The sequence below is a fragment of the Musca domestica genome, unplaced genomic scaffold, assembly GCF_030504385.1.
Source record: "Musca domestica strain aabys unplaced genomic scaffold, Musca_domestica.polishedcontigs.V.1.1 55, whole genome shotgun sequence".
In the NCBI taxonomy this organism is placed as follows: Eukaryota; Metazoa; Arthropoda; class Insecta; order Diptera; family Muscidae; genus Musca; species Musca domestica.
Window position 1 is genome coordinate 4,504,582 of NW_026712355.1, and position 14,205 is coordinate 4,518,786.

At 35.1% G+C, this 14,205-nt stretch overlaps 1 protein-coding gene across 4 annotated transcripts in view; it reads right to left on the reverse strand.

The window, feature by feature from the left end:
* Nucleotides 1-14,205, reverse strand: part of LOC101895390 (sodium-coupled monocarboxylate transporter 1) — an 80,236-nt gene that overhangs the window by 11,687 nt on the left and 54,344 nt on the right. Inside the window, exons 4-10 of one of the 4 annotated variants that reach the window (XM_059128497.1) lie at nt 5,562-5,627; nt 5,139-5,258; nt 4,916-5,070; nt 4,608-4,857; nt 3,080-3,460; nt 2,850-3,019; nt 2,494-2,790 (exon numbers count right to left, since the gene is read on the reverse strand). The exons of 1 other annotated variant lie outside the window; for it this stretch is intronic. In XM_059128497.1, the coding sequence (XP_058984480.1) occupies nt 2,520-2,790; nt 2,850-3,019; nt 3,080-3,460; nt 4,608-4,857; nt 4,916-5,070; nt 5,139-5,258; nt 5,562-5,627 (1,413 nt within the window). In that variant the 3' untranslated portion in view covers nt 2,494-2,519. Of the gene's footprint in view, nt 1-2,223; nt 2,290-2,493; nt 2,791-2,849; nt 3,020-3,079; nt 3,461-4,607; nt 4,858-4,915; nt 5,071-5,138; nt 5,259-5,561; nt 5,628-14,205 lie in introns of those variants that run through there. 2 more of the 4 variants (XM_059128499.1, XM_059128496.1) reach the window with 2 other exon arrangements.

Here is a 14,205-nt window from a genome sequence, read left to right on the forward strand (position 1 = left end):
GAACGAATTTGGAAATTTTCAAAAAATAGAATCCGTTAAAAATTCAGTTAAAATCTTAAAAATACCGAATATAGCTGTTATATTGGGGTCTATGCGAAGACGTAAACCTACATAGGCTATGTTTGTCATAAGCTATTACCATATTCAAATTCGAAACTTGAAATAAACGGTGAATAATGTAGCTAAAATCATCAAAATACGGAATATTTTTGAAGGTACCGTATTTTGGAGGTATACGAAGACCTGGACCTGCATAGACAATTTTCTGTGACAGGCTGTAGCATCCGTAACGAACTTCAAATAAGACATATCAAACAATTTCGGAGGGTATTGAACCTAAAATCTTCAAAATACCGAATGTAGGGAGCTACTGATATATGGAGCCTATACGATGACCTGGACCTGCATACACAATTTTCTGTCACAGACTGTAGCTCCCATTACGAACTCTAAATACGTAATTTGAAACTACTCCGGTACAACAGACAGACAGATAGAGAGACGGACGGACATAGCTAAATCGACTTAGAATCTTACGTTGATCAAGAATATAAATATATATATATATACTATATACAAACAGAATGACAAAGTTAATATACCCTCCATAGTATGGTGAGGTGTATAAAACTGGTCAATGTAGATTCTTTCGGTACAGCTATTTTAACCATATTTGACCAATTCTTTTACTCGCATGAGGATTAACATTTCTTTCTAAAATAATCCCCGTAATGTTATCTGCAAAATTACTCCAAAAACTATATTTCCAATATAAGCGGATTCCAAGCAATTGGAATCTTAATCGGAAAATTCCCAAAAATGTTAGAAGGGGGAACTTGTCACCTATATTTGGGTTATTTTGCGATGTAAGCTTTAAAATCGCCTATAAACGCGTCTTCTATTTTTGTTCTACTGCCATAATCTGCAGCATCTTTCGCTGTAATTATTTTTGTAGTGTAGCACAGTGTAATTATAGCTTTTTTATACCCTCAGCCATATGGCTATAGAGGGTATATATCATTTGATACAGCCAAAACGTGGCTCTTCGCAATAACGGTTTTAGACCCTAAGTCTTTGGACCAAATTTATTTTAAGATATTTGCAGTCGATCTAGAGATGTCCGTCCGTCTGTCTGTCTGGTTGGTGCGCACGACAACTCTCGAAGGGAGTATCCGATTTGATCCAAACTTGGTAATATTAATATCAAACTTAGGTCAAGTTTCCCCACAAAGGGTCAACATTTTGAATAAACACTTTACAATAATGGTCCATTCCTTCGAAACCTACTCCAAAAGTCAAAGTATATTTAAACAATCGAGCATTGGCTGAGGGCATATATCTGCAAAACCGACTGACACTTTTTATCTTGTTGTTCTATTCAGTAAAATATTTGCTTTGCGCTTGAATTTAAAACCGCTTTAAATGAAAACCGCTATGTGGGGTCTATACGAAGACGAGGACGTAAGTTTTTTTTTTCATAGGCTTTAGTACCGATTCCGAGCTTCCAACACGACATTTGAAACAATTCCACTAAATAATGTATCTAAAATCATAAAAAGACCGAATATTGAGAGATACCATTTTATAAGGGCTTTATGAAAACGTGAACCAACTTAACCTGCCTACTGGAAAAATACACATGTGAGGAAAATTGTAGCCTTCTATCTCAATTCGTTCGAAAGATAGCGTGATTACAACAGGCGAGCAGACTGATAAACAGACAGACGGACATCACTAAACCGACTTAGAATTTTATGCTGACCTAGAATATATATACTTTGTTGGGTCTATCATTTCGAGGAGTTAGAATTGGAATGATAAAGTTTATACGCACACATATCCAGGAAAGAATATCGGCGATTATTTAAATCGTCGCAGTATATGTGTTGGTCCCTGAAAATGTGTTCTTTAATCTTTTAAAAATCAATAATTGATAGTTCATTGTTCCCCGACAAATCTGTTTTAAAAATCGATCACTCATTGTCGATTATAGCTCTCCCTAAAACTTAGCTGTCCAATATTGCGTATAACACATCAGGTTACAGGAATTATACGTTACGGGATACAATGTACCAAGAATGATATTGTTAGAGAAAAAAAAACTCTGGAATGGTTTTTGGATTTATTTTCCCACCCTCTCTTTGTTTGCGGTAAACCCTATGGTAACTGAAAGAAAATTCCAGAAAAATTTGTTATTAATTTCAAAATCATTTTCATACTTACCGATATGAGTAAAAACATCACCGAACCAAAGAAACGTAAACGACGATCGAAACGCATTTCAAGATACTAGGGTGGGGGGGAGAGATAAAAACCGGAAAAAAGTTGAAATTTTTTCGTTCACCAAAACTGTGTAAGAAATTGCTACAGTGCGCGGTGCGTAAAGGCAAATGAGAGGTGCAAAAGGGTGCGATAGGACAAAAGAACCGACTATTACCACTACTTCGATATCGTAAAACTAGGACAATACAAGGTAAATAAAACAAAAGGAGATAAATGATCAATTTTCGATTCATATTTTATTCAACAACATCCAAAGATTTCTTAAAATTAAGAATTTCATCCTTGCCCTTCTCCATTTTCAAGGGTTCCATTTCGGCTGAAATAACTTCAACCCGGCGGGCGGGTAAAAATCTATGTAAAACAGGAGATATTAGATCAGGATTAATGTCCTCCAATTTGTTGGTGCCACACAGCAGACAGGCCAAATTGGCCACCACACAGCAAATTATGCCACCAAATCCGGTGTACCACATAAAGGACAAATGGTAGATGTTACGTTCCGAAGGCCTTGAAAAATAAGGGAAGAAATAATAGAATCTGAGGTAATCATAAAAATGGAGTCTTACGTATAATTTTGCCTCTCCCACAACGTCGAATTATCATAGTCATAAGTACAGCCCTCAACAGAAACCGGTAGCTTGGGATGCCTGACCAAACCCTGCATTTGACCCAACTGAGCATGGAAACAGATCCACCCCAGGGTAAGAAATGAAACCACACCGCCAATCAGGGTGCTCTGAAAGAAAACTCATAATTCATATCACATTCCAAAAAATATATTTAACCCCCTCATTACCTTCCCATTAACCCATGGCATGCACACACCACATATATAAAATCCCAATAGGGGACCCATGGTCACAGCTCCCGTCATTGTGGCCAATGTCAGCACCGTACCCATCTTCTCCACCACAAACACCAAGGCAATACAACTCAACCCAAAGAAGGCCACAATGAAACGAAGCATAAATCCCGTTTGCCACTCGGTAAGAGGATTTTTCAACACCGGTTTTATTATGTCCTCTGATATGACACAGGCCAAGGAATTTAAGCCAGTCGAGAGGGAACTCAAAGCGGCACTGAAGACACCGGCCACAAAAATACCCGGTAGACCGGGTATCACGCCCAAGATACGCATTACCAATATTGTGGGCATCTGGTCATCGGCACTGGCGAGCTGGAATCGAAAAACAATATTTAAATAGGTCAGAAAGAATAAGTCGGTTCACCGCCTAGTAGGAGGACCCCCTAACACTCTTCTGTGGATAAAATATCTTTAAAAACTCTTCTATTAATAGATAAGAAACTCTGCCATGGACAGAAGACCTTTTAAAGCTCTTCTATGGATAAAAAAGCTTTTAAAGCTCTTCTATACACAGAAGACCTCTTAAAGCTCTTCTCTTCGTTTAAAAGGTTTTCTGTACATAGAAGAGCTTTTAAAGGTGCATAAAATAGCTTTTAAAGGTCTTTTATGCACAGAAGACCCTTTAAAGCTCTCCTATTAATAGAATAACTTTTAAGCTTGTTCTACGGATGGAAGAACTTTTAGAGCTCTTCTATGCCCAGAAGACCTTCAAAAGCTCTTCTCTATATAGAAGACCTTTAAAAGAGAAAATATCTTTTAAGGTTCTTGCATGGATATAAGACCTTTTAAAGCTTTTAAAATTGTTCTACGGATAGAAAAACTTTTAAAGCTCTTCTATGGATAGAATATCTCTTTCGTGGATAGAAGAACTTTTAAAGCTCTTTCGTGGATAGAAGAACTTCATAAGCTATTCTATGCATAGGAAACCTTCAAAAGTTCTTCTATGGATAGAAGACCTCCAAAGGCTCTTTAAAGCTTTTTTTTGAATTGAAGACCTTTTAAAGCTCTTTTATGGGTGGAAGTCCTTTTAATGGTCTTCTATTGAAAGAATACCTTTTAAGGCTGTACTATGGATAGAGGACCCCTTTAAGCTCTTTTAAAGATAGAAGAGCTCTTAAAGCTCTTTTAAAGATAGAAGAGCTCTTAAAGCTCTTTTATAAATAGAATAGCCCTTAAAGCTCTTCTGTACACAGAAGGACTGCTAAAGCTCTTCAATGAAGAGAATATCTCATTAAGTCATTTTATTGATAAAAGATCCCTTTAAGCTCTTCTATTAATAGAAGGCTTCTTAAAGCTCTTCTATATATAGAAGACCTCTTAGAGCTCTTTCATGAATAGATTCCCCCTTCAAGTCCCCCTCGGAATAGATGTCCTTTTAAAGTTCACCTATGAATAAAATATCTCTTAAAGCTATTCCATGAGAAAAAAGCTTAAAAAGGGTTTTTCGCTGTTATCTCACCTTTGTCACCAACGGATCACAATCGTAGAACGAAGCATAGCTCAGCAGTCCCATATAACAGCAACAAAAAAGCAGGAATACCAGCAACGTTGTAAAGAGAAACATACACTGTTTCACCTTACCCATATCGGGTAAAGAGAGGAATCTTTGGAGAGACATTTGATTGACATCGCTGGACTGGATTTTATGCAGAGTTCCACCGATTATTACTGAGGTCATCGAGAGGCGTACAGTGGGATCCCAAGTCATGCTAAGGAATTTTTTTTATAAAATATTTAACCTTTCCCAACCTACTATTTCGTACTTACTCTGGAATCTTTAAACGGCCACCTTCCCAGTTCCTCTGCAACACTGCTCCCAATCCACCCAAATCCAGGGTACCTTTAATGCAGATGATCAAAATGGTGCCATACATCACCACACTTTGTATAGCATCAGTCCAAACCACTGCTTTAAGTCCTCCCTAGTCGTAGAGTAAATAAAGAATTAAGCCGAAACTAAAGCTTTGGCACCTGTAATAAAAAAGCTTACCACACAAGTATAGAATGTACAGACCACACACACCACTGGCGTTATGGTGTGTATATCAATACCGCTCACTTGATTAAAAGTTAAAGCGGGAACATAGATTGCGACAGGGAGATATAAAATCTGCAAGAGTAGAGGCGTTAATATTAAAAGCTCTTCAAGAAAAGGGTCTCGGTGAATGACTTTTTTATCAGACGCTGTGCACCACTTGTTTTGAAAATGTATTTATTTATTTATTATTATTTTTTTATTTTTATTTATTTATTATTTATTTATTTTTTTTTTTAAATCATTTGATATTTTTTTTTCTTTTTGTTCAGTTTTTTGATTTCTTAATTTTTTTAAATTTTTTAATTTTTTTTAATTTTTTTTATAATTCTGCTTGGTACATTCACCGTAACCCCTTAAAATTTCCATCATACTTACCATTCCCACTGTGAACAGAATTGAACAGAAATAACGTATCGACTTGCCAAAACGCATTTCGAAATACTATTTTGTGAATAAAAAGGAAATACATTTTACGATTTATTTATTATAATTTGCACTTGGTTTCAGAATGCAGAGAAATATTTCGGGCACAATGCAGTGTACATAAAGAAGAGCACAATTTCAAAACTTTTAAAAAGCAATGTCGATTAATTTAGTTAGAGAGTTGGTAACTAACTTTTTTTTTTGAATTTAAGATTGTTAAAGGATGCAAAAAATTAATTCAAAATTTCATATCAAAAAATCGATTTCATAATATGCGTTCCTTAGATATAAGACATTCCAGATATAATAAATTTAGATATATATAATTTAGAATATTAAGTTATATACACTGGAGCACCGAATTGCGTCATCCCGATTTACGTGGCCAGAAAATTCGATTTGCGTCATTGCAATTTCAAGTTGCGTCAGTCCAATCTACATTATGGATTACTAGTTTTCTGTCGTTTAGCATTTTTACAACTTCTGGCAACACCGATCGTAACCAAATTTTCAAATTGCGTGAAATAAGGGGAAATTCCTTTTCCATGTGGTGTATAGAAAAAGGTAATTCGATTTGCGTCTTTTTGAGTTGCGTCGCTATTCTCCGGTCCCCATTAACGACGCAAGTCGGGGCTCTAGTGTATTACAAATCTATAGGTTCTATTAATAGGTTTAATTGTAGAATATAGAAAACCCCTATGGATAGTTGCCCCCAATAAGTCTTTTATGAGAACGGGGCTCTTAAACCTTTTCAAATTTTAGAATCTTCGCATCTTTTTGATTTGTTATACATAAAAAGCTTTCAATTGATTTTTTGAAAGATGTATAGAAATCTATTGACTGCTTTGATTTCATGGCTATGTGGAAGGAAAAGATTCATCATTCGGCATTCAGCCAAATATTTTAGAATAAACCGAATTTCATATAATTAATAGTTATAAATTATCAATCATGATAATGTTAAAGTTATTACATTTGATTTAATGTGAATGTAGCCTTTATTAAATGTTGTACCGGACTTTGCTGAAAGCCTTTGAACGAAGTAGACGTGTTTTTAAATTTACGGAAAAATAAAAAGCCTGGCTGTGGGATTTGAACCGCGGACCTCGGTGTGCAGCCAACTAGAAGTTGCCGTCTCTACGTTCAGAGCCATTAACCCGTCTTCCTAAAGCAGCACTAAAACAAGTGTATGCATTGGAAGCAATGTAGTTGTTGTGGACAAAAAATCCATCACTACAAAAACAAAACTTTGCTGTGAAAAAGATCTGCCAATAGAACTTGAGTCGAACCTGGAGAGTTTCTAGTGTATAATTCGCATATGCTAATTTGCAATAAGTTCGAAATATATACTACTTTCCAGAGAACGGCCCTTGTAAGCCATCATCCACACCAAATATGCCTGATGAGCCGCTTAACCAACGGCGAAACGCGTCGCATAGTGGTGAGTGTGTGATAGTGTCTATCTGGCTTTCCTTTTCACTGCAAATTCCTGATCATTAAGCTCGTCTCGAAAGAGAAAACAAACACAAAAATTAATTAATTTTTTTCTGAACAAACTTTTCTGTCAAATTTTGAAATGGATTTGAACTCTTTGGGCGGAGATGTCCGCGATCCTGCTGAGAACATACCTCCAGATAAAGGCAGACAGACCACAAAATCAAGAATCGGAACGCTTTTGCATGCTGCTTGTTTCAATGAACATGTATCACCAAGACCTGATTCTAACAATGATGAAATATCGAATTCAAACCGTCAAGCTACATCTTCAATGTGTAAATTACACAAAAATACGAATATGATTTTAAGTGTTGAAGACTTGCCATCAATAGACGTCAAGAATTTGCAAAACCCAAATCCCATGCAAGACCATTCCGCAAGAATTTCGGTACTAGACTCTAATAGCAATATGGATCATGAAGAATTGTCTGATGAAGATTTTCAACTCGTGCAGAAGAAAAGGAAAATCGCAAGTAGCAATAAAAAAGCAAAAGTAGATTTGTCAAATGTTGAATTTAGCATTCCTAAAAACGTACCTGGTACATCGACCTCGCCATCTAATAGATTTGCACTGTTAGGTGACCTTGATGTTAAATCTAATAGCTCGTTGCATAAGACAGTCCCATTGAAAAACACGGCAAATGTAGAAAAGCCTAATGGTAATAAGAAATCTTTTTGTCCCCTAATCTTTCTTTTTGGTGTAGATATGCAGAGTCTAATTAAAGATTTAGAAGCCCGAAATATTGTTTTTAAGATAGTGAACAAAAACAGACTTAAAAGAAAACTCTATTTACAAGATACACAAGTTCACACAGAATTAATGAGCCTCCTTCGCGAAAAAAAATTAGATTCTTACTCTTTTACGCCAAAGGAGATGAAACGACAATCCATGGTTTTGCGTGGCCTCTTGTATGAGTCAAATGTAGAAGATATTAAAGCGGATATTGATAGGTTAGTTCCTGATACAATTGATAATGTCTCCAAGTTCTCTACTTCATTCTCGAGGAAAAACAATGTTGACACGGGTCTTTTCCTTGTAACTTTGCTTCCTGGTAAATCGGTGTCCGAATTAAAATGTCAAAGGTATATATTGAAGCAACTAATAACTTGGGAGTTGCCACGAAGGAATTTGGGTGATGTACGATGTTGGCGATGCCAGAAATGGGGACATATGTCAAAAAATTGCAACAGAGAGTCCGCCTGCGTAAAGTGCGATCAAAACCATGCTAGAGGGGAATGCCAATTTGTGCAGACTGAGAGTAATTTGCCATATTGTGTAAATTGTGGTAATCACGGTCATCCAGCAAGCTTCAGAGGTTGCTCTGAATATAAAAAATATGTTGAGCTAAAGAATAGAGCTGGAAAAGTTGCGAAAGAGGGAAAAGAGAAAGCTAATACTAATGACCTAAATGCCTTTAACTCAATTATTAAACCGAATGTTTCATTTTCAGATGCATCTCGAGGTGTTATTAATGCTCGTAGTCAAATTCCATCTCCCAAACCCAAGATTATTGAGGAATTCTTAAAGATCGCAAACGAAATTTGCCCTCCAAAAACGATTGCGCTTGAAAATAAAATAGCTACATTTCTAAGAGAGTTCAAATCGATTTCAAAGGATGAGGCTATACAGCAATGTATAAGTCTTTTACGCGAGGTGAATGAAGTTTATGGTCCGTAGCTTCCTAAACCTAATTACATTTAACGTCAGGTCACTTATTGAGTATGGCCGTAGATTTGAACTATATAATTTAATCAACAAGTTTGATGTTGATATTGCATTCCTTCAGGAAACTCACTTGCGCCCAGGTGTAAGAGTTAGTTTCGAGGGATGCAATTTTATTCGGGACAATAGTGCGCAAGGGGTTGCCATATTGCTCAGGCAAAATTACAAATATAAAATTGAAGATATTTCTGATTTCTGTTTTCCTTGTATATTTATCTCAATAGATGTTTCAATTAATGGGGTTCCTAGGAAAATTTTACTAGGCTCCATTTATATCCATGGGAATTCTAGTCATACACAAATAAACAGTTCTTTAACTTGTTTAGGAAATTATTCAAGAGGTTTCGATTTCACCTTTGTTGGCGGTGATTTCAATGCTAAACATGTTTCATGGGGGGATTCTATAAATAACTCTAACGGCACTTGCTTCTACGACTTTCTTCAACAACACCCCTATATGTTCACAAAAATTTCTTCGACTGAACCCACCTTTCCAAATGGTTCATCATTCTTGGACCATTTCATCGTCAATTCTAATTCTTCGGATCTACCAAACCCTTTATATTCCACCACATCCTTGCCCACATTTTCAGACCACTACCCTTTAAAACTTAATATTAAGCTTCCAAGTGTTGAAATTTTTCTACATCCTCCATCCTTCTTTGTGAGTCACCAAAACACGAATTGGAGCGATTTTAAACATGATGTGACGCAGGGTGTTATGACCAATTATCCTAATTCCGTTAATAATTTAACAAACGGAGAAATTGATCAATATATACAACATTTTACTTCTGTTATATGCACGGTTTCTGAATCTCATTCTGAAAAAGTCGAATTAGGAAGACGGAAGTTTTTGATTTCTGATAGAATTAAGAATCTGTACAAACTGAAATATAGTTGGCAAAAGGAACTTAAACGAATTTATCAACTCTCAAGTGATAGACATAGTCCGCAATATCGATTGTTATCTAAGCAGATTCAATTGCTAGATTTAATGATTAAGAAACAAGTTGAACTGGAACAGGTCTCAATTTTCAGGGAAAAACTCCGTGGAATTAAGCCTGGACCGAAAGCACATAGACAAGTTTTTAAGATCATTGGACATTATAAGACGCCTCCCTTGCAAAAACTATCAATTGATGGAGTAACGCTTACTAATGAGGCTGAATGTCTCAACCGTTTAAGATTGTTCTTTTCAAGTATTTATAATATGCCAGTACACCAACCTTCTGAAGAAGAACTCATTAACGGCTTCATTGCCAACCTTCTTCAACATAGTGTTTCATTTTCAAATGACGTGGATTCCAGAAATAGAGAAGGATGCGAAAGTCTTACAACCTTAGATGAAGTGATGGCCATTTCAGCAGCTATCAAGAATAAAAAGTCTTCCGGACTCGATGGTCTTTCTAATTTTATTATTCGCAAACTTCCCGTCAAAGCTTTCGAGTATTTAACCATTATATTTAATAATTGCATTTCTAATGGGTATTTCCCTGATTCTTGGAAAATTTCCAAGATTATTCCCATTAAGAAAAAAGCCAACAGTGAAGAAATTTCAAATCTTAGACCTATATCTTTACTTTCAAATTTGGGCAAACTTTTCGAGATAGTTATTCGGAAAAAAATGGATAACGGAATATCGTTGCCACATATTCCAAATTCACAATTCGGTTTTCAGAGGGGCCATTCAACAGTTGATGCAATGACAAAATTTCATAATGATATTGTTCTAAATTTAAGGGATAAAAAATGTACTGTCGCTGTTTTTCTTGACGTAGAAAAAGCTTTTGACCATGCTTCTCATTATGGAATATTGACGAAAATGATAAACATTGGATTTAATCCTCAGATCATAAAGCTGATTAAAAGTTTTTTCACAAGAAGACAGTTTTGCGTGCAGTTTAAACACAAGTTGTCAGAGCTTTCAGATGTGAACTGTGGTGTCCCTCAGGGTTCGGTTTTAGCTCCCCATCTGTACAATATTTTTATGAGTGATTTCCCCCACGATCGTGAACACTCCAAAAGTATTTTGTATGCTGACGATTCCTTGCTATATTCGCACCACGAATCGCCTGTTGCTGCTTTGGCAGATATCTCGCAACATCTCCGCGTAGTAAATCAATATTTTGATAAATGGGGTATCAAGATAAACCCTTCAAAATGTGAAGCCATTTGCATAAGGAATGCTTCTGGGAAATGCAAACGGTTTGTTGTTCCCGAAAGTAAGACATTAAAGCTTGTTTTGAATGGTACAGAAATTCCATTCAAAGACTCTGTCACATATTTAGGTATTGAGTTTAATAAACTTTTTAAATTTAATGTTCACGCGAGAAAAGTTCGAAATAAAGCTCAAAAAATCTTTAATTCTTTTCTAAAACTTTTTTGTAACAAATTTTTACCATCCAACACCAAAATTCTTTTGTACAAAACCTGCATAAGACCAATAATTAGTTATGCATTTCCAATTTGGTTCAATATATCACCGACGATAATGAAGGAACTTGAGATGCTGGAGAGAAAAATTTTAAGGTTGTGTATAGGGAAAAATTTTAGCAGTAGAGATAAAAGATATTCAAATAACTATATTTATTCCAAATCAAAGTTAAAGCGTTTTTCCAACTACGCTTTTGATATTTTGGATAAGTTTAATTTAAGATTGGAATTTCATGAAAATGCTCATATGATAGAGGCAATTAATAGTCAGAGAAACTTTGGGTTGTCAAACACACAATATCTCTCTCCTTTGGGGTTTTCAAATGAGGATCAGGCAGGCATTACCTGCTTTTATGAAAAGGCGCTCGCCGGGACTCATCGTGGGTAGCTATTGCGTACCTTTTTATTATTATTTTTTTTTTATTATTATTGTTTTGTTATTTTTTTGTTCTTTTTCATATGTTTTTATTTTTAGATGTAAGTTTTAGTTTTAAGTTTTAAACCCTAGATTTAAGATTTTCTCTTTTATGTAAAAGTCCCGGGAGCAAGGGCGTCCATTAACACACCAGATGTTCACATTTTATTGCCTTTTTATTAAATGAAGCATGATGCTGTATAACTTTTCTTGACATTAGGATAATACATTATAGTCTTAAGGATTCCTTTATATTGTTTTTAATTGTAATCTTATTGATAAAAAAAAGACTCAATAAAATATAACTTAACTTAACTTAACTTAAATGTTGTACCCTTATATTGAATCTAGAATCTAAAGCATACTTTTAGGTTTCTAGAAAACATTTAATAACATGTAGCTACAGCTTATTATAAGGAGAAGTTTAGTGATAAACAAGTAACGTACTGAGTAATTATGAAAGCCTTCAAAATGTTGCATGTCCGATAACCAAAATTGTTCGACAATACCTTTGAAAAATGTGGATAAACCCAATAAAACACCGAATATGGGAAATTGCTTCAATAGGGCCTATACCAGATCATGGGCGAATATTGGATACTTTGTTTTTGAATGTTAGGTACCCATTACCCTGTCTGCTGCCAAAAGGAATTTGTGTACTCTTTTTCAATTATATATATTAATCAATCGTATAAATATTTTAGTATAATCAAGAATAAATCCTGTCCCATATAAAAATTGCAACAAATTATATCGAACTGAACCGACAAAAAATTTAAAAATTTGGTTATGCACAAAAACACACCAATCAAATTATCTCGGAAAAGTTTTACTGTGTGAACAACTATATCATCTAAGACAATGATCGGCGTCTGATATTAAGGATACAAGATTTAAGGCTGATGACATACAACTGAAAAAAAAAATATATTCGACTTGGGCATCGGTGGGCAACATAGCTAAAACCATAGGTCAAATATAAATATCAATCAATTGTAATAAGAGATTAAAAAAACATTTTTAACACTTAATCTCACGCATTCTCAATTATTTTTTGTTTTTTTGGCATTTGAAAATTACATTTGCTGCACTTCAAATAAATCAACAACTAACCATAGCATTCAAAGTTGTTACATTTTGAAGTAGATTTTTTTTTTTTAATTTATGCCAATTTCTTGAACTACTGTACCATAGGAACAACTTTGTTAACATTCGTCGCAATGTTACCACCCTTTAAATACAAACAAGTAACAAATTTCAGATCATTAAGCTCGTCTCGAAAGAGAAACAAACACTTAAATCATAACCATATGATCTTCGCCTTAACAAGGCAAAACTCAAAAAAAAAAACAGTAAGTTCGGCCGAGACGAACTTTAATGCCCTCCACTATTTGGGATGAATTCGAAAAATTTCAAAAAAATAATATCGGAATATATGTATAAACAATTCTCTTCTAGGGGAAAAAGTACTCACACGGAACTCCTTGTGTGCAATTTCGGACAATTAGGTTGGAAAATGTAGCTAAAATCATCAAAATACCGAATATCGGGAGGTACTGTTATATGGGGACTATACGATATCGTGGACCTATATACACAATTCCCTTTCCGGGGGTAAAGTACTCACAAAGAACTCCTTGTGTAGAATTTCAGACAATTCCATTGGAAATTTTGGCTAAAATCATGAAAATACCGAATATCGGGGGTGCCGTTATATGGGGGCTATACGATATCATGGACCGATATAGCCCATCTTCGAACTTGACCTGCCTGCAGACAAACGACAGATCTGTGCAAAATTGTAGCTTCCTATCTTAATTCGTTTTGAGTGTAGCGTGATTACAACAGACGGACGGACGGACGGACTAAATCGTCTTAGAATTTTACGCTGATCAAGAATATATATACTTTGTTGGGTTTAAAATGATTATTTCGATGAGTAACAAACGGAATGACGAAATTAATATACCCTGTATACTATTTATGCTGGAGGGTATAAAAACAGATTCAAGAAATTAAACTCTTCTTTATGTACTCCGCAATATTACTTTAAGCATTCAGCCCTTTAATATTGGTATGAAGAAATATTTATATTTACACATGATTTTTTACATATTTATATACACACAGAGCACTAGCGTCAAATTTGGAAAAATGGATAAATTTTCAAACCGTAATTACACACATGCAAGAAAAAGGTAGGTAACTAAGGAATTGCTAAATATAAGTACAAGAATAACAATGTAAAGTTTAATAGAGGAAACATTCTAATAGATTTCATAGGTTAAGTCATTAGAATTTTACTTGATGTTAAGCTTTGCGAGCTGAATGACTTTATAGTACAATGAAAGAATAAAAATTGAAGCATACTTTAAGGCTTACAATAAAGAGGGGAACTAGTATGTACCTTGTGTGGCTCATGGACTTGTCGTAATGCACACATACCCAAACCCAAGTCAACAGTAAAACCAGTAAAGAAAGTCCTTAAGTCGGGCGGGGCCGACTTTATGATACCCTGCACCACT